Source organism: Tetrao urogallus (genome assembly GCF_951394365.1).
Source record: "Tetrao urogallus genome assembly, chromosome: 2".
NCBI lineage: Eukaryota > Metazoa > Chordata > Aves > Galliformes > Phasianidae > Tetrao > Tetrao urogallus.
The window spans coordinates 7036087-7054132 of record NC_136814.1 but is presented as its reverse complement, the minus strand read 5'-3'; the positions used below and the strand labels follow the sequence as shown (position 1 = coordinate 7054132).

The following is an 18046-nucleotide window of genomic DNA, read 5'->3' as shown; positions in this document are numbered from 1 at the left end:
GCGGCTCTTTCCTTTCACGCTGGCCTCACGGAGGATTTATTAGAAGTTGAAGTAGGAAGGGAGCGAGCAGGCCGATGGCGCAAAGGGTACGTATCCAAACCTGCGGTTCTCTGCGAAACGACACCCACACGCGGCTGCCAGAGGGCTGCGAAAAACTTTTTGCTTTTTCCTCCCCTCCCTTCGGAGCGAGGCACGGCGCGGTGGCCCGGCCCGGGCCGCTCCTCGCTCCCGGCGAGCGCTGCCGGCTCCGTGCGCCCATCCCGGGGGCGGCTCTCGGGCCCCTCTCTTTGCGGCCGGGGCCGGGCCGGGGGCGGCAGTGCTGCCCTCCTCCTGCCCAGCGCCGTGCCCGACTCCGCGTGTCTGGCTGTAGGAGCGCTCCGCCGCGCTGCGAGGATGCGCCGCTGCCCTTCGGGGCAGCTCCGAGCTGGCTGTAGGCGCAACTTTTTTTTCTTCTTTCTTCCCCCCCATTCCTCCCCCTCCGTTTTTTTTTTTCTTTTTCCCTGTTATTGTTATTATTTTTTTCTCCCCTCCCTTTTTATGAAATTTCATTTTCGGTGCGGCTCCAAGAGCGCGTCCCTTTAATTCGAATTAAAGCGAGCGGCGCTGCCATGTGCGTTGCTACTCGGGCTCGCTCCCCGTCCCCCCCGTCCCCCCCACCGAGCTGTGTCCCACCCCGCACGGACCCCGCACAGCGCTGCCCCCGCCCGGGACCCGCGCCCGCCGCCCTTAACAAAGAAATCCCTTCCCCGGGGCCGGGAGCGGGGTGCGGGCGGGCAAAGTCAACCCCCCGTTTTTTTTCCCCTTCTTTTTTAACCTCCCTCCCCACCGCTGAACTCCGCATCCTGCCGGTTCGGTACCCGGCTCCAAAAGTTTATCGGCGGGGCGGCTCGGGCCGAGTTACACCGTGGGGGGCGCGGGGAGTGCCGAGATAAACCGCATTTTGCTGTTGCCCCCTCTCCCCGGGGTTCTTAGCCTTTTCCCCCCCGGAGCTAGAGGAGGGGGCACCCACGCCCCCCCCCCCCGCTGACCCCTCTCCGCTCTGTGCCCCGCAGTACGACGAGCTGCCCCACTACGGCGGCATGGAGGGGGTGGGCATCCCCACCACCATGTACGGGGACCCGCACGGCGCCCGCCCCATGCAGCCCGTGCACCACCTGAACCACGGGCCGCCGCTCCACTCGCACCAGTACCCGCACGCCGCCCACGCCAACGCCATGCCCCCCGCCATGGGCGCCTCGGTCAACGATGCCCTCAAGAGAGATAAAGATGCCATCTACGGGTAGGTGCCGGGCGCGGTTGCGCGCTCGCGCAACTTTGCGCGGCCCCGGGGGGATGCCCCTGCGCGGCGCTGGGAGACGGGCCGCCGGGTTGCCCCCCCCCAATGTCCCCTCATCTTATTTCCCCCCCCCCCCCCCCCGTTAAAACATTGTCGTCCCCTCCTAAGTTGGAAGCAGCGCACGGAGGAGGAAGGGGGAAATATTCCCAGGGCGCAACCTGCGCGGGTGCCTTTGCCCAACTTTCCGCCCCGCTTGCAGAGAGGGGACAGCTCCGAGCTGCTCCGCTTTTCTCAACCTCTTAACGATTTTAGTTTTACATTTTTGGAGACTTGCCGGGTCGGGCCGGGTAGGAGCGGTGTGCAGTGCGGTCCCTCTGTCCGCAGCGCTCCTTGGGGGAACTTTCAAAGCCTCTTAAAAATCGCTCTGCAAAGAGTTGCGCGCTGCGGCGGGCGAGAAATCACAGCACTCGATCGCTTTCTCAGAAATCCGGAGGGCTCTCTGAGCTCATTGCTGTGCCCTCCGGGAAAAAGAACAAAAAGAAAGAAAGAAAACATTAAAAAGAAAAAAAAAAAAGTATGAAGTTTTGGGGGGGGGAAAAAAAAAAAAAAAAAAAAAAGGAAGAAAATATATATGTATGCATCGAGGCGCGTGGTGTGCCCGCACTCGCTCCTCTCTTGCAATAAGGAAGGGGCCGGGGGCCCCGCAGTCACTCTGGGTGCACAGCTGGGGGGGCCGTGCGGGGCTGTGGGGCTCCCGGCCGTGTCACTGCCCTGACGGAGGGGTTCGGGTGCTGGAGGGGCTTTGCTGGTGGCGTCCCTTTATTTTTCCTTTTTTTTCGCCCCTCCTTTATCCTTACTTTCGCTCCCAGAAAGTCTTCCAGCTGGGCCGGGCGGGGGTTGGGGGTGGGAATCAAAAGCCCGAAAGCGTACGTCCTTAGATTACAATTTCGGGGTCGTTATTGTGCATTCACACACGCGTTTTATTTTGATTTCTCACTCTTTTCTTTTATTTTGTTCCAAGTGAAGGAAAGTTAATTCAAAATGGCTGCTGGAACCGCTGGGGTTTATTCTTAGCCCGGCCGAAGGGTGCCGGGAGATGCGCGGCAGCGGGCGGGCCGGGCCGGGGGCGATGGGGGTCGGTAGGGAGCAACGCTCGGAGCCGCTCCGCGGGCGCGCAGCCGCGGGACTGATGGTCGGTGCGTTCGGTCCGTGCTGCTCTCATTTGTGTTCTTTTTTTTTTTTTTTTTTTTTCTTTCTCTCCCTCCCTCCCTCCTCCCTCCTTCTGTGTGTGCGTGCGTGTGTGTGTGACCATTGTATTTTCTTGCAGACACCCCCTGTTCCCTCTTTTAGCACTGATTTTTGAGAAATGTGAATTAGCCACATGCACGCCCAGGGAACCCGGGGTAGCGGGAGGCGATGTTTGCTCCTCTGAGTCTTTCAATGAAGACATAGCAGTGTTCGCCAAACAGGTCAGCACCGAAAAAAAAAAAAAAAAAAAAAAAAAATCCCAACGAGAAAAACAAGTCTTGGCCGAGATAAAGATGCGCGTTTCCCCCCCACCCCCCCCCTCGTACTGTGGGATGCGAAAGCAAAGCGAAGCGGCCCCCCGAATAGGGGGCTGTGGGCGCTCCCCGCAGTGCCCGATCTCGGGTCCCCGCCGGCCGGGCCGGGCCGCAGCGTTTCGGGGCTCCGTGGGAGCGCGGAGGGTTGCACCGTGGGCCCGGCAGTGTAACGAAGCGAGAAGTAATAACGTCTGCTCGTGCTGCTGCCGCATCTCAAATCTTTCGTATATTTCACACACCACCACCTCCCCCCCCCCCCTTCTCCTTTCTTCTATTTAGATCCGAGCAGAGAAACCCCTCTTTTCCTCTAATCCCGAACTGGATAACTTGGTAAGAGTTAACACCGCTTCTTCCTCTCCCCACCCCCACCCCTTCCCTTCCCTTTTTTTTTTTTTTTTTTTTTTTTTTTTTTTGGGAACTTCTATGCCTTCTCCTTACGGGCTGTGACAAGCGCCGCGCGGTGCCAAAGCGAAACCCTCTCACGTGGATCTGTAGCCCTTCGCTTTTAGCAGCGTTGTTACCGGGCCCATCCCGGCGCTGTGTCGCGGGGGGGTCCCCTCTCCCTGCCCACAGCCACCGCCACACCGACACTGCGTTCCCATCTCCCCGCTCTCCATTTCCCCCCTCACGGATGCAGAACTATTTTGAGAGGACTCTTCCTCCCGCTTTCCCAAAGCGCCCGTGTTTAGGGGGACTTATTTTTTTTTATTTCCTTTTTGCGAAAAGCGATGTTTACGATGCGCATAATCCCGTCGCTCCGTTGCTTTTATTTTTCGGTGAACTCCAGGTCGCTTCTCGTTAAGCAGGGCACAAAGCCGCCGCTATTAACTTTTAGTGGCATCGCCATAAATCAAAACAAGTTTTTATTTACCACCAAAGCGAAGCGGGGCAGGGGAGGGGGGGGTGGGGTGGGGGGTAAGAGTGGCCCCACCCGGAGGGGGATAAACGTGCTGTTTGTGTCTTTGCAGATGATCCAAGCCATACAAGTATTAAGGTTTCATCTGTTGGAATTAGAGAAGGTAATTTTTTGTCTCTCTCTCCTTCTTCCCCCTCCGTTTCAGCCCCGCAGAAGTTGAGGCTTCTGGTAAATTTGCATAAATGTCTTTCTGGCTGGTAATTAGTGTCAAGACCAATCTCGGCGTCCATTTCTCTTCGCAGTTTAATTACAATTGCAGCCCCACGCCCGGCTCCCCACGCCCGGGCCCTGCTCTCATTGTGCTCTTTGTACTCAGCCGCAGCCCCGGGTGCCGAACGGCACCGCTCCGCTCTGCGCTCCGAGCCCCGGCACTGGGGTTTGGGGGTGAAGGGGAGGATTTATTTAGCGGGGATGAAGTGGGGGCGGATGGGAAGGACAAACGGGGTCGGAGGCAGTCAGTCGGGATGGGGTTTGTTTTATTTATTCGCTTGTTTGTTTGTCGCTTTATTTATTTCTATCTGAAGAGCCATCACCGGGGGTCAGGCCGAGGGCACGGGGCTGTCCCGTAACGTTTCGCAGAGACAAAGCAGAGCCGGGCGCCGGGGCCGGCTTCTGGGTTTGGCCACCGGCAACGACCGCGCACCTCCGGGAGGAGAAAGCGCTGCGGCCCCGCAACGGCGCTGCGTCCGCGGTGCGGTGCCACCCGAGCGGAGCGAGGGCTGCCTCCCCGTCATCGGCACTCAGTCCCTTTTCTCCTATAAAAAGAAACGTTCGGAGAGGTTTTAAAGTCCACAGCCCCTCAGCCGCTTTCTCCGAGCGCCGGTGGCAGCTCGTTCTCACCCCGTAGGAAATGCGCTAAAATCTGCCCCGTTTGTGCGGGCAGCGCAGGTACGGCTCGGGTGCCTGCAGCGTATCTCAGCACTGAGCATCGTTTTGTTTTCTTGGTGGTTTTGTCGTTGTTGTTGTTGTTTTAATCCCTTTTCCTCTCCTCATCCCCCTTTGGAAAGGGTTTGCGATGAAATCACCGGCTGAAATTAAATAGTTTACCTTAAATGTCACCCATGCAGGTCACCTCTCTAATGGCCACAGCTCCGGGAGCAGATGAATTTAACACGGGTGTTGAATATGTTGTAGCCTGTGAATCATCTTGTCACTGTCAATTTTCTGGGATATCTCTATTTTGCGAGAAAAGAAAGTTATTCCTAATTCTGGATGCGTCGGGAGGTCTCGGGGGGATAATTGCAGTGTGTTTCCCCTATTTAGGACTTCGGATGTCACAGGGGTGAAAGGGGGAGACTGGTTGCACTTGTCAATTTTACTTATGCATTCCTGATTATATTTTCTTCCTTCCCCCCCCCCCCCCCCCCCACCTCCTTTTTCCTTTTCCTCTTCCCCCCCCCACCCTCCCCCCCACCTCAATGTAGGTACACGAATTATGTGACAATTTCTGCCACCGGTATATTAGCTGTTTGAAAGGAAAAATGCCTATCGATTTGGTCATAGACGATAGAGAGGGCGGATCAAAATCGGACAGCGAGGACATAACGCGGTCGGCAAACCTCACCGATCAGGTACGGTCCCGCAGTGCCGCGCGTTGAGATCTGTATGCAGAGCGCTCGCCGGGTCACTACGCCTCCTTTTATTATTTGCATATGATTAAGTCCCTTTTAGATAAATTTCCATCGAAATGAAAATTTTTGAATAATGCGGCTATTATTGCTTCATTAAGGCTTGCTCCCGGATTCGACCTGGCGAGATGAGCTTGTAAAAGCGTCGCCTGCAAACTCGACCTGGTTCTTGTCGCTTTTAATTTTTGTCTTTATTTTATTTACCCTTTACAATAATAGAAGTGTTATCCGTGAATCGCCGGCTTCTGGTGGCTTAGAAAGGGGACGGCTGGAGCCGTACACAAAAATAATAATAAAATCCGAGATAGGTGGTCCGGGGAAGACAGAGAGGGTTTGAAATCTAGCAAATGCTGGCTATTTTCTTCCCGTCTCTACGGTTCATTAGTCTGTCTTGTCAGTTTTCCTTGGCCGAACGCTTTTAGACTTCAGTGAACATTGCTTTGTGCACGCCTGCCTGCTGCAAACGCGCCCATTTTATTTTACTTAATAGGGGAAAAAAAAAATCAAGGGGTGGGGGGCGGGGGGGGGGGGGGAGAGAAAATAAAACGGGACCCGGGGTTTGAATTATTTGCGGTTCGAGTTTTCTAAAAATAAAAAAAATTAAAAAAAAAAAAAAAAAAAGAGAGAGAGAGAGAGAGAGAGAGAGAGAGAGAGAGAGCTCGGAACCCCAGGCGAAGCCCCGAGGCGCTGAGCGGCTCTGGCCGTGCCAGGTCGGGGCTGTGCTGCGCGGAGCTCTGCGCTGCTGTGCCCGTGGGGGGGGACCGGGGGGGGCCGCAAGGAGCTTTTCCCCTTCTCCCACCCCGCGTCGCCGTGTGCCCCTCTCTCTTCTCCCCGTGCGGGAGCGCCGGGCTCGGGAAGTCGGGAGCAGAACGGAGGTGGCTGCGAGTTGGTTCTTTATTTTTTTCGGGTCGGCTTTCTCTGCCCGCTCGAGCGGAGGGCAGCGAGGGGGATGGGGGGGTAAAGGGAGGAGGGGGGGGGGCCGGCGGCAGCCGCCTCTGGAAGCCCAAGTTATTTCTCCCGTATGATCCGCTCCGTAAATACGGTGTTAGGAGCAATCAGCTCCCGACTCTGGAGGTTTCCTTTTGTTAAAGGAAGGCACAGCCGAGCAGACAGCGGTTCCCTTCAACCGCTTATGCCATTACAGCCAGGAGTTGTGCGTAGAGCCCGGCAGAAAGGTGCGTTGCATCGCGGAGGGGGCACTGGCTCCAGTATTTCCCCCCGCAACTCAGGCTGCGGGATGGGGGGAGGAGAGATGGGGGGCTCCTGCTTGCGGGCTTTGTGCCCTCGAAGCGCTGCGAAGGGGAAAAGCTGCGGCGTTTGGCGCTGGGGGGAGACCGGGGCGATGCCTCCCGGGATGCCGCTGCCCCGCGGGGGGTGATGGGGGGTTCCTGCGGCCGAGTTCGGGATGGGGAGAGCCGGCCTCGTCGCCGTTGTATCCGAATTGTAATCCAACAAGTCTAACTAGAAAATGGGTTTCTAAAAGCTCTGAGTGCTGGGTACATAAAGCTATTTGAGCAAATTACAAGAATCGCTTAGGGGCACGAATGAAATCAACACTTTAATTGCCTCCAAAATGAAGATTTATACCCCATTTTCCCAACGAATCATTATTTTATTAAAGCGAAAGCTAAAGAAACGAAGCTGCAGTTTTGGGGGTTGTCGGGGATGAGGGGGTCCCCGTCCCACGGCCCCCCCTACACCTCACCGAGGAGCGCGGGCGCTGCGCGGGGCCGGCCGTTCTCCCGGAGCTCCCCGCGCAAGAAGTGCGCAGCCCCGCGGAAGGGAAAAGGCGCAACGTTGCGCGACCGAGCCCAGAGCCGCGGGCTTTGCCCGGGGACGCGGCGCCGTCGGGGCCGGGGCAGGCAGGATCTGGGCCCTAATGGGCAGCTAATGGGGTGTTGAGTGCTCGTCGCCGCTGCGGCTAATTAGGATGTCCCCGCGCGGTGCGTTTATTGCGGGAGGTGCGCGGTGCGCGCGGGCTGCGCGCCTTTGTGCTTTCGAGAGTCATAAAAGAGTAAGTATGTAAAAGCTTTTATGATGGGTTTAATTACATTTTCGTATATTGTGGTAGTAAAGGTTACAGTTAACAGGGTTTTTTTTTTTTTTTTTTTTTTTAATTTATTGGTTTCCCCTTATTTATTCTTCCCTCCTAGGCCCCTCCGTGCCAGCGCCTTTAAGTCCCCCCGCTTAATGGAAGGCAGTGACACTAATGCCAGATTTTGCGCAGGAAAGCCCCATAACGCTGGCCATTGTTCGGTGATTTAACTGGCGCGCTGGCCAGAGGTCACTCCAATAGCATCCTTCTCCCGCAGGCGCGACCCCGCTGCCTGCCAGGGTGGGACCCGCCGGGCTGCTGCTTCCAGAAGGAAAGGGCAGGAGTTGGGGTTTCGCTTGGGAGCACCGAGCTGGGGAGCGTGGCTCTAAACCCCTCGCTGAACCCTCTCGCCCATTGCCGGAGTTTCAAAATAAACCTTTTTTTAATCATTAGCTTTTCAAACATTGGCGTGTTTAAATTTTCAAATGTTTGTCGTAGCCCGGAAAGATTTAAAACACAGCTGTTGCGTGATGCAGATGGGAAAAGTCGGTCCTGTGCGGAACCCCACCCGCACAGAAGGAATTGCATTTCTTAGGGACTCCAGATCCTCTGAACGGCTCCCAGGGGCCGGGTGGTGGAAGCTCTTCACCTTGGCTCCCAGGTGCTCAAATCTGAGCTGTAAAATTGGGCTTTTTGCAGATACGCTTCCCTGGAGTATGTCTGGATAAAGCCTCTCTTAAGGAAAGCAGGGAACAGAGTGGCCACCGCACTCAAAGTACGTTAGCAACATAAGATGGCTTTTTTGAGGGGTAAAATGGGCTTTGCTTAGGTGAAATAAACTTGTTGAGCAGCGTTACATGGCCAAATTATAATTGAATCACGTACAAGCCAATGTCATCTGCAGAAATGTGTTAAGTAGAAACAGCAAACAGTCGGATTCCGATAGGTACGCAGGGGGAAATGATCAAAAAATGAATGTGAAATAAGACTTCCTGTAAGAAGGTCCATAATTCAACATTATTTGACTCCACTGTCAGGGAAATTGTTGAAGGATAGTAAACCGATACTGGAGTCGCAGTCATTTTTGTTACAGTCTTAAATGTTTGCAACTGTGGTGTTTTAGATGGCCCTTCTTGGGTGATTGTATATCATACACATATATATATGTATATCGTAAAGCAAACACTTGTATTTATGTTGCAGTAGGTGTTTTTAATGCGTGCAGTTGGAGGGGTTCTGCAAACAAAATGCAGATAGACAGTGATGTTCGTGAGGGGTGGAAATGTTGCTTAAATGTGATGTTCTTTACGAAGATAGTATCGTAAACTGGGATGTGCTGTGTGCTGCACATGGAGGTGGATGGGCCAGTGAGGGCATCCACTCGTTCCAACTACAATAACTTCTCTGAATATTCAGACCTATTGGTTCTAGCTTGCTACAGACAGTGCTAAAATAATGCCTTTGGCGGAGGGGAAAAAAATAAAGGAGGTGAAGAGATACTGCTTTACTCCAGGAGTTCCTTGCAGGTATTTTCAAACGCATGTATGGCGTCAAGGGGTGGGAAAAGTTGCACATGTTACTGCCTTTGCAGTGCGTATTCCCATGTTGGAGGAGCGGGCAGATGCAGCACTGAGAGTGCAAGGCAGAGATCGGTTCTGCATAATGAAAGCGTTACGGTGATGTGGGACGAGGAGGAGAGCCGGTAAAACAGTATTTCCAAACCTCCAAATGGAGAGCTGTGCCCCTGACTTTATGCCACATTGAGCCAATGAGTCCTTTTTATGCCTTTTTGGGGGCTGCTTCTTTTTTCCCGCAGTATTTAGGAGCTGAGCAGGCTGCGTAAAGTAAAAGATAGGGCGCGTTCATTTCTATTCAGGGCCTGTTCCCATCAGGAGCACTGCGGCTGCAATGGCGTTAGCAAAAGCAGGTTTCTTAAAGCAAGTAAATATGCTGTTAAAGAGATACAGCTTTGAATGTATTTTCTCTCATCTGTTATTTCGTTTGAATTCAAGAATCTCTGCTGATTTTTATTTTTTTGTTATAATCACTTGTGAGTCCGAAAGTATTCATCCTCACTGCTGGGTGGAAAACTCGCAGCCTTCCGTGCTCAGGTCCAGCTCTCGTATGAAGTTTTCTAAACTAAACTTCGCAAAGCAGAATTTTGATTTTCCTTTTCTTTTTTTTTTTTTTTGTTTTGTTTTTTTTTGTTTTGTTTTTTTTCAATATCTGTTTTAGAATCAGCCAGGAAACTCTGGAACTTGTCATAAACATCCGCCAACCTGCCCCAAAGCATTCCCGTAAGCGGGAGCTCGCGGTGTCATCGCGATTCGGAACGCGGTGCAGGTTATTCTTTTGGGGCAGCTTAGAAATGAGCTGAGCAAAATGAGCTTTGCTTTAGGTTTAGTCCTGGTTGGGCACAGGTTTGATTCTTCCCTCTCTACCCGTATGCAGGTAGCAGTGAAAGCAATGGGCCCCGCACATGCACACGGGTTGCTGGATCCCAGAGCGGGTGATGTTAGCACTGAAAAAATCAGATTATAACGCACTCAATCAAAACGAGTAAGCGTAGGTCGCACTGATAAATACTGCTTTAAAAAAGCAGCTTAAAACACGGCGAAAATCCGGCACAGCTTCTTTAAATTAGAGAGTCTCCTCTTTGTTTTGCATTGCTGCGTTTGGGGTTTTTTTGGTCACATGAGCTCGCAGTGAGGAGCTATCTTGTATAATCTAAACAAATTTCAGAAAATAAAGACGAGGATTGTTCCGAACCAGTCATTAAAATTGTGGAACGTTTCTGGAGTCGTTTCCCAGCCAGGGTTTGTGTGCGAGGAGAGCCGGGTGTGCTGCCGTACCATCGCGTGTCCTTGGCGCGTTCCCTCGCTCCCCGGATGCTCAGTTGCTTGTAACAGGCTTTGACTCACCCAGCAAATTTGTAAATGACTGTTTAGGTTGGTTGGTTGTTTTTTTTTATTTCCCTGCCGTTGCAACAGTGTTTTGGAGAGGGTGACTCCAACCTCTAATAGAGCGCACATTTTGTGTTTTGTGTTATTTGGACGTATTTCTGTCCCTGATTAATGACCTGGTATCTCTCTCACCACTGATATTTTGTGATGCAGCTTCAAGACAACTCGCCAGCCTTCAGCTGCCTTCTTAGCTTGGTTGCTTTTCCCTGTTTACCACCTGCGAGAAAGGGGAAAATAAGTAAGATCCAGCCTAGGCTGGGGATGTAGGTGAGAGCAGGAGCCCTGCAGGCTGATGGCTGCGGGAGGGCCTTGCTGTGGTGTAGTTCAGGGCCTGGTCTCTGTGAGCATGAGAGAACCCCATCTACCCCAGGGAAGCATCTCTCCCCAGCTCTCTCTCCCCAGTTGCGTGTTGGCTGTCATGGGATTGCAGGGAAATGCAGTGGCCTGCGGGGCTGCTCGAAGGCTCCTGCTGGCCTGGGAACTCGATGGGTCCTGGGGCGAGTCTGCAGAAGGACACTCAGGAGAGGTAAGACAAATTGCCTGGGTGTAAAAATAAAGTGCATTAGTTAAAGCGCATTGCGCTATTGTGTGGATGCTCTCATTCAGAAGTAAAGTGGCCGTAGTTCACTTTAGCCTAATCCCCTTTGGAGTAGGCCACTTTTCTTTTCAATGAGAGCAGCCACATCCACTTTTGGTTTGCTCGCCTTCCCCCAGCGGCCTCGTGCCTGGTGCTCCTTCAGGTTGAGAGCGATGCTGTTGTACCGCTGCCTGTATAACAGAGGGCTGTGGTCGGATCCTCCAACCCTGAGCCCAGGGCTGCAATTTGCGTGGCACTGCCTGCATGGATGTGGTGTCAGGATCCCCATGGTACCAGCTCTCCTCCTGGACTGTGCACGCGGCTGTTGCATGGTGAGTTCTACCCATATGCAGAGTTTGTTCCGTGTCCACCAAGAAGCAAGCGCTTAAGGAAATCGCAATTAAAGCTTATCAGCTGATATTTCTAACCATAAAACGAAGGACTGAAAATTAATTCGTGGGAAGGGTAATTCACCTGAACTAGGAAAAAAACGCAGCAAGACAGTTTTGGGAACTGTTTTGTATTCATGCTTGAAGGTCACTGAGCTTGAGTTCTTGTTAGAAGGATTTTCTGGTGTCTTCTACAGCTCCTAACTAACACATTTCTTTACTTATTACTGGCTAAGCTGTGCGTGCAGATGCTGTGCTGTGTCGTACACTTGCCGTTGCCCGTTCACAATGAAATTTATAAGGCTTGTTGCACTGGTAAGCAGTTTGCTACTGGAGCTATTCCTAGAAACACCGAATTATGTTTCACCAAAGTATTTTCTTTCCTCTCCTGTTGGGGCCGAGGTGAGATGTTTTCTCAAGGACTCTCCCGGCATCTATATGATATTCCCACTTGTGCAGATGATCTCCAAAACGGCATTACTTCCTCCCCCGTCCACTCACCATTGCACTGAATTACAATTCTCCTTTTTGCGTCAAATGGGCTTTGCATTGGGCCGTCTAATTTTATTTGCAGTTTGGCTTTTTCTTTATTTTTTTTCGTTTACTGTCTTCCTTTTTTTCTTCCTTTTTTTCTTCCTCTTTTTCTTCCTTTTTTTCTTCCTCTCTTTCTTCCTCTCTTTCTTCCTTTCTTTTTTTTTTTTTTCTTTTTTCTTTTTCTTTTCTTTTTTTTTAAATGTAAAGCAAATATGCATCCAGCCCCTCTTTGCTGAAGCAAACAGGCCAACAATGAGAGGGGTAATTATTCATTTGGTTAAAAGAACTGCCTGTTTTAACCTCAGAAATACTGACCGAGAGTAAAGCAACAGCTGATGCCATCACAGTCAGTGCACTGTATTCAAACAGCTGTACAAAATGAAAAGCTGTGGTATTAATCCTGCCATTCACAGTTTATTTAAGTTTTCCAAGCTTCTCTCATATGGGCCTGGCATAAATGCCTAATTATGCCTCCATTAGGGTTACTGGGCCCTTAATACAGAAAATTATTGTATTTAAAATTTGGAAAGCTGCGGCGCTGTAATGTAAGAGTCTTGCAGTTGGCACAAGTTCAGGGAATGCGACCTTTACCTTGTAATTTTCATTTCATTCAGCCGGTGTTGAAGTTTTTGTCCCCTTGCACTGTTGTTGCAGAGCAGGTCAGAGCACCGCTCGTGTTTTTGAGACTGGCTTTTAACCAGCTCCATTTAAGGCTGCGGCGCTGTCGGTAGGAGAGGAGAAGAGCGGATTAAAAGCTCCACTGCTGCTGTTGCTGCTTTGTCTGTCCCGTTTGCAAGGGTGCAGGGCCACTGCTGTCTGTGCAAGCAGAAACAGCGGAAAATGATGTCTGAATGTGAGGAATTTCGTCTCGTTGTTGGAGGGGATTTTGAAGAGCAGCCTTGGTGTGCGTGGGCAAAAGCAGACCGATAGAGTTCAGCCCTGTCATGAGCCGGCCAGGACTGCACCCAGTTTGACGAGCTGTGTGTCAGCCCTTAGAGCAAGACGTGGCTGCTGCCGCAAGGAGCCATGCCAGGGACTGAGGAGGTGGCAGTTTTGCCTTTGGTTTTAGGATCGAGGCAGGGAGGGCCCCTCTGCTCCCAGCTGTGTGCACTGAGATGCTCCATGCTGTGCTAGCCTCGGCCCTGAGCTCTTTGCTGGCCCACAAAAGTATCCTGTGTGAATGGGTTGGCCAGATATTTGTTGATGAGGGAAGTGTCCTTGTGATTGGAATTTAAGAAATATCCCTCATTTTGGGCCACAGTGTTGATCTGGATATGGCTGAGAGCAGTGCGGTGATGGCAGAGGGACAGGGTGGTAAACACAACCACTGGCAGCACGAGGAGGCAGCTGAGTGTGGGTGCCTTTTCTGGGCTGCCCCTGAAGCTTTGGGGCAAGACAACAAGTTGCTCATGAGCTCCACTTTTCTGCTTCTCATTCTACATCATGGGGTAGGGCTGTGCAGTGTAGCTGTTGGTATCTTAGTTAATCTGTCATATAGCAATAGCGAGGTACAGGATTTATGTGAAGCTAAGTGGTATGTTAACAGAAATTCATTATTTCACTTTGCACGAAGTTTAGAAAAACAGCATGAAGAAAGCAAAATGCTTCCATTTTGTTGCCACTGGGAAACAATCTGCTGAACCTAAAGCCCGACAGTGGAAGTTGCTTTCAGTTGCTTTATGCTTTGGTTTTGTCCGCTTCTGCTGTCTTTCACATTTTAAGCGTAATGTAAACATGGGTGGAAGGAAGTAGCAGCACCCTCAAAGTCCTGCAGAAGGAGTGGGGCCACATGGCTGGCAGGAAGCAGTAGTGGGGTGGTGGCCGGCCTATCCATCCCAAGGTGCAGGGTGATGCTGACCCCAGTGAGCCAGCAACGTGGCTGCAACACTGCTCGCTTCCCACACCCTCCTCAGGAGGAACGGCGAAGCCTCAGGGACCTCCCAGCCCAACTCTTCGGGGTGGTTCTGGAAGCCAGCTGTGTGCTTCCCAGCCATCCCTCAATGAGTGGGTAGAGGCGGTGGGGAGCCATGGCCACTTTGGGCTGGACGCCATCCCACAATGTGCCCGCCGCCTGGGGACGGTCGCCGTTGTGGCCAGCAGCTGCCTGGCGTGTGGCTTGCTTCTGCCTGGCTGCAGATGCGGCGGGTTGTGAAACAGCAGAGTGTGGAGGAGCTGGTCTGGGGAAGGGTTTGGACATGAGCGTTGGAAAATGTGAATCACAGGGATTCCAGTTGTAAGCCTCCTGCAGATAACGGGCAGCACGTACCCGAGTGCGTGACTTGCTGAGCGCCTTCGAAAACAAGGCGGCGCCCTCGAGATTAGGCATACGTATGCGTTGTAATCAGGAACACATTGCACACCCAGCACGGCCTCTGCAGGTATGGGATCTGTTCAGAAGGAAAGGTGTAGCTGGAACGAAGCTCATTACGTCGCAATTTAATTTTTATGTTGAACGATACCGCGATGTGAGTGCTCTTTTGAATCCTGCTAACAATGCGCCGTAATCAAAATGTGCTGACGCCAAATCGTGTCTGTTGTCACTTAGCTAAAAGACCATTTGATGGCTGTGACATGCACTCAGTGTTCTTGCTGGTGATGGGGTTGGAAGGAAGCGTGGCCATGGCAGAGCAAAGGCTGGCATAGTGTCTTCCCTCTCTGGCAGCCAGAGTTGGGGTGCTTGGGCAGAGCACTGCTTTTGTGCTTGTCAGGAATTTTTGTAGGTGGTGCCCCAGCGATTTAACTTTCTCTTCTCAAAAGGTAACTGCTCCCAAAGATCTTCTGGGAGGATGCGTTGGTTTTTCAAGGCATGCCTTGGAAATGTGGCTTACTGCTCTAAGTGAAGCAGTTTGCCAGAGAGGTTGCACATCTGGGCTCAGAAGTACGTGGCTCCCTGTGGGTCCCTGTCAGGGAGAAAGGTGAGGGGTGGCTGCTGGGAGAGTCGAGTGCATCCTCTCTCCCTAAATCCACCTGCAGATCTGGATGGGAACCTTGCTAGGCCTCCCACAACCTGCGGAGCCCTAGTCAAAGCTGGGCATCTGGCAAATCCCCGTCTAAATGGCATTTAACATGTAAAGGCAATAAAAGGAAGGGAAGGCAGACGCTCGTTTGCTGGCTAAGTGAAGAGGCATTATTCCTGTTTACACCTTTGGAGGAATCATTGCATGAAATATTGAACAGGAATCTCGGTTTGTCTCGGAAGGCCTTTTTCCTGGTCTAGAAAGACACTGAAAATGCTTCAGTCCTATTGAATACAGTAGGAGCTGGGGAGGACTACTGCACCTTGAGACCCTGCACGCTGTCAGTGCTGTTCGGGGCTGTCCTCGTGCACATTTTTGCAGGATATCAGACACCCCACTTAAAAAAAAACAAAAAACAAAAAACCACAACTGCATGGAGCAGTGATTTTATCTACCCTGCCTGCAAAGTTGTATTTCCTTGTGCCGAGAGAGGGATGGGGATTAATGCTATCTAGCGATAGGGCCCTTATCAAAGGGAGGAGACGGGTTTACACTGCAGAGCTGCTTGAAATAGAAAGGACTAGTCACTGTTTGCTGTGTGGGAGATGCACACCCTGCACAACACACGACGAACCTAGCTGAGCAGGCAGTGCTGGCCTTGGAGCCACGATGCACAAGAAAGGCCGAGATGTGGCCAACCCAACGTGGGACATGCTGCAGGGCTGGGGGTACCAGTGCTGCACTGCTCATGGGTGTTGGCTCATTGCTGAACCTGGGTAGGGTTAGCAATGAGATCCAATGGCAGGGCTGATGGAGAGAGCTGACCTGGGGGTGCCTGCTGGAGGGTCTTTGCCTTTGGTCCCTTTGGGTGAAGTGTTGTCTCTATGAAAATCATCAATAAAAGTCCCAATCATTTCCCATTGCTCATCCTCTCTGATATTTGTGTTGGTACCTTCTCTCATTTCATTTTGTTGGTTTGTCTCTCAGAAACATTCCTATGCAGCATGCTGCACTCACAAGGACGTCCTCATGTCTCTTTTTCCTGTGATGCTGTGAAGTAACAGGAGTCAGCGAGGAGCCTTATCCTCACTGAAATAGGGGGAAAACTAAAGATAGAAACCTGTGACTTTTCCAGGGATAGGAAAGGAATCCAGGTCAGTGCCAATACTTCTGTGCTGATTTCCTTCTGGTTTTTAGTTCACCAAACCCCGTTGCACCCAACAGCATGAAGGTCTTGCTTGCTGTGCTGCTGAGCTGCAGGAAAAGTTCTTACGTGTCTGTCACTTGGACGTCCTTATTTGTGCAGACATGTAGCACATTTTCTCTATGCAAACCTGATGATCGTGCCTTTGCTGTGGTTTTCTTAGCTTTTCCCTCTGAATCACAGTTGTGTAAAGCAGGTTGCAGCAGTGTTCTTGGCACTATAAGGCATCTGTCTCATAGTTGGTTGAGATCTTGTGTGTACTCTTGGTTTGTTTTGCATTGCATGGGATGTGCAGGGCAGGAGGTATATTGTTGGCCTTGGTGAGCTTGCAAGTAGATGTTCGGGGGGCACAGGACCTGGGTCAGGGAATCACAGCAATCATGGCTGTGGATTTCATGGTCCTCCAGAGCCTAGGCGTGACAGAGAATGACATAAACAGTGTATGCGTGGGGAATGTCGTTTCAATCCCACTTATCAGTCTGTGCGTGTCAAGCTTTTCTTCCCAATGAAAAGAGGGGATTCTGAAACTTCCTTCCACACTGGATGGGGAGCGGGCTGTGAGAGGGTTCTCACTAACCCTGCCCTCCAGAAATTAAGTGGGATAGAACTTGTGGTTTGCAAAGGCCAGCTCTGTCCATCATGCAGCTCGAGCTCCAGCAGCAGAGCTATGGATTAGATACTTAGGATATTGAGCAGTTGTATTGAGTGCTTCATCCCAGTGAGGCTGGGGACACAGTATGACCCAGCTGATCAAATATGCAAAAAGCAAACCTTTGCTAATTAGGCAAGCTCCGTTTGCAGGAGGTGGGTGCGATGACTTGACGAATCAGACCCTTTCCCCTTGAAGTTCTGCCTTGTAGGGAGCGCAGATATTTCTGCAGAGGGTAGTTGGTTGCCCTCGAGGGGATTGTGGGAAGGTTTCAGAAAGGGAGGAGTTTAACAAAATCTGAAGAACATTTCAAGCATAACATGTTCCTTCTTCTCTAATGAATAAGTATTTAATTTAGGAAAAGAAAATAAGATAAAACTTCAGAAGGAAAACAATAAGCCCCAGTGATGCTGACAAATTGCTGGCAGTGGCTCCGTCGCTGCAGGGCGAGGGGATGACGGATGGTACCTGCAGCCAGAGGACAGAGCTGCACCCAGCACTTGGAGGAGCCGGCTGCTCCCAGCCTCCAGTTGCTACACAGACACAAATGAGCCCACAAGAGGGCTGTGCTCGCCAAACTTCTCTGAAGATATATATCACCGATGCTGAGCACAGTTTTTATCACCTGTAATAGTGGGCTATTTCTTTTATTTATGTACTTACGGTCAAGTTTTTTGTTTGTTGGCCAGGACCTCTTTTTATTTGTTTGCTTGTTTGTTTTTCCTCTCTCTCTTATTTCACATTCTCAGTGCTTGGAAGAATGTGTTTTGCTCTTTAGTTAATGAACAGCACACCACGGTGTGCCCCTCTGCATGCTGTTCTTACCTTGACTTGGAGACAGGCAGTGCAACTGCAGTGGTAACAAGTGCACGTAATGTTATTTATATTGACTCTCCAATTTAGCCATTAGCCCAATAATTTTGTCGGCAGCCTTTTTGTTTGTTAAGGCTTGCTGCTACCACAACCCGAGTCAATATCTGCTCCAGAGGCCTTGTCAGCAGTGGCCTGCCCTGCAGCAGGGCCATCCGATGGTGCCTCTTGGGGCTGGAGTCCTTCGCATGAGTTCTTCGCCCTATGGTGGTGCAGCGTTAGTGGTACCCTGGTCTGAAGCCTCTTTTATTTTAAATCAACCATGCAACCGTGACTTGGATCCCTCACTGACCAGCCCTTCATGTTGGCACTGGAAACTATTGACCAGCAAGGGAGACTGTAGTGCAAAACCAGAGCGAGTCTTGCAGATGTGTAGCCCAGCCTAGGAACCTTCCGATGAGTTTGCTTTGCATTTTTGCAGAAATTTGGGCTGCAGAGGAAGGAGTTTCAGCCAAAAGGGGCAGGGGCGAACTTGGGAGAGAGAGA

General features: G+C 51.5%; 1 protein-coding gene across 2 annotated transcripts in view; it reads left to right on the top strand.

The window, feature by feature from the left end:
• Positions 1-1058: 1058 nt before the first annotated feature.
• MEIS1 (Meis homeobox 1) overlaps positions 1059-18046 on the top strand; it is a gene marked incomplete at its 3' end in the record, with an annotated part of 90741 nt that continues 73753 nt past the window's right edge. For both annotated transcript variants that reach the window (XM_079532446.1, XM_079532447.1), the window contains exons 1-5: positions 1059-1279; positions 2604-2745; positions 3118-3168; positions 3807-3857; positions 5179-5325. In XM_079532446.1, the coding sequence (XP_079388572.1) occupies positions 1080-1279; positions 2604-2745; positions 3118-3168; positions 3807-3857; positions 5179-5325 (591 nt within the window). In that variant the 5' untranslated portion in view covers positions 1059-1079. The remainder of the gene's footprint in view (positions 1280-2603; positions 2746-3117; positions 3169-3806; positions 3858-5178; positions 5326-18046) is intronic.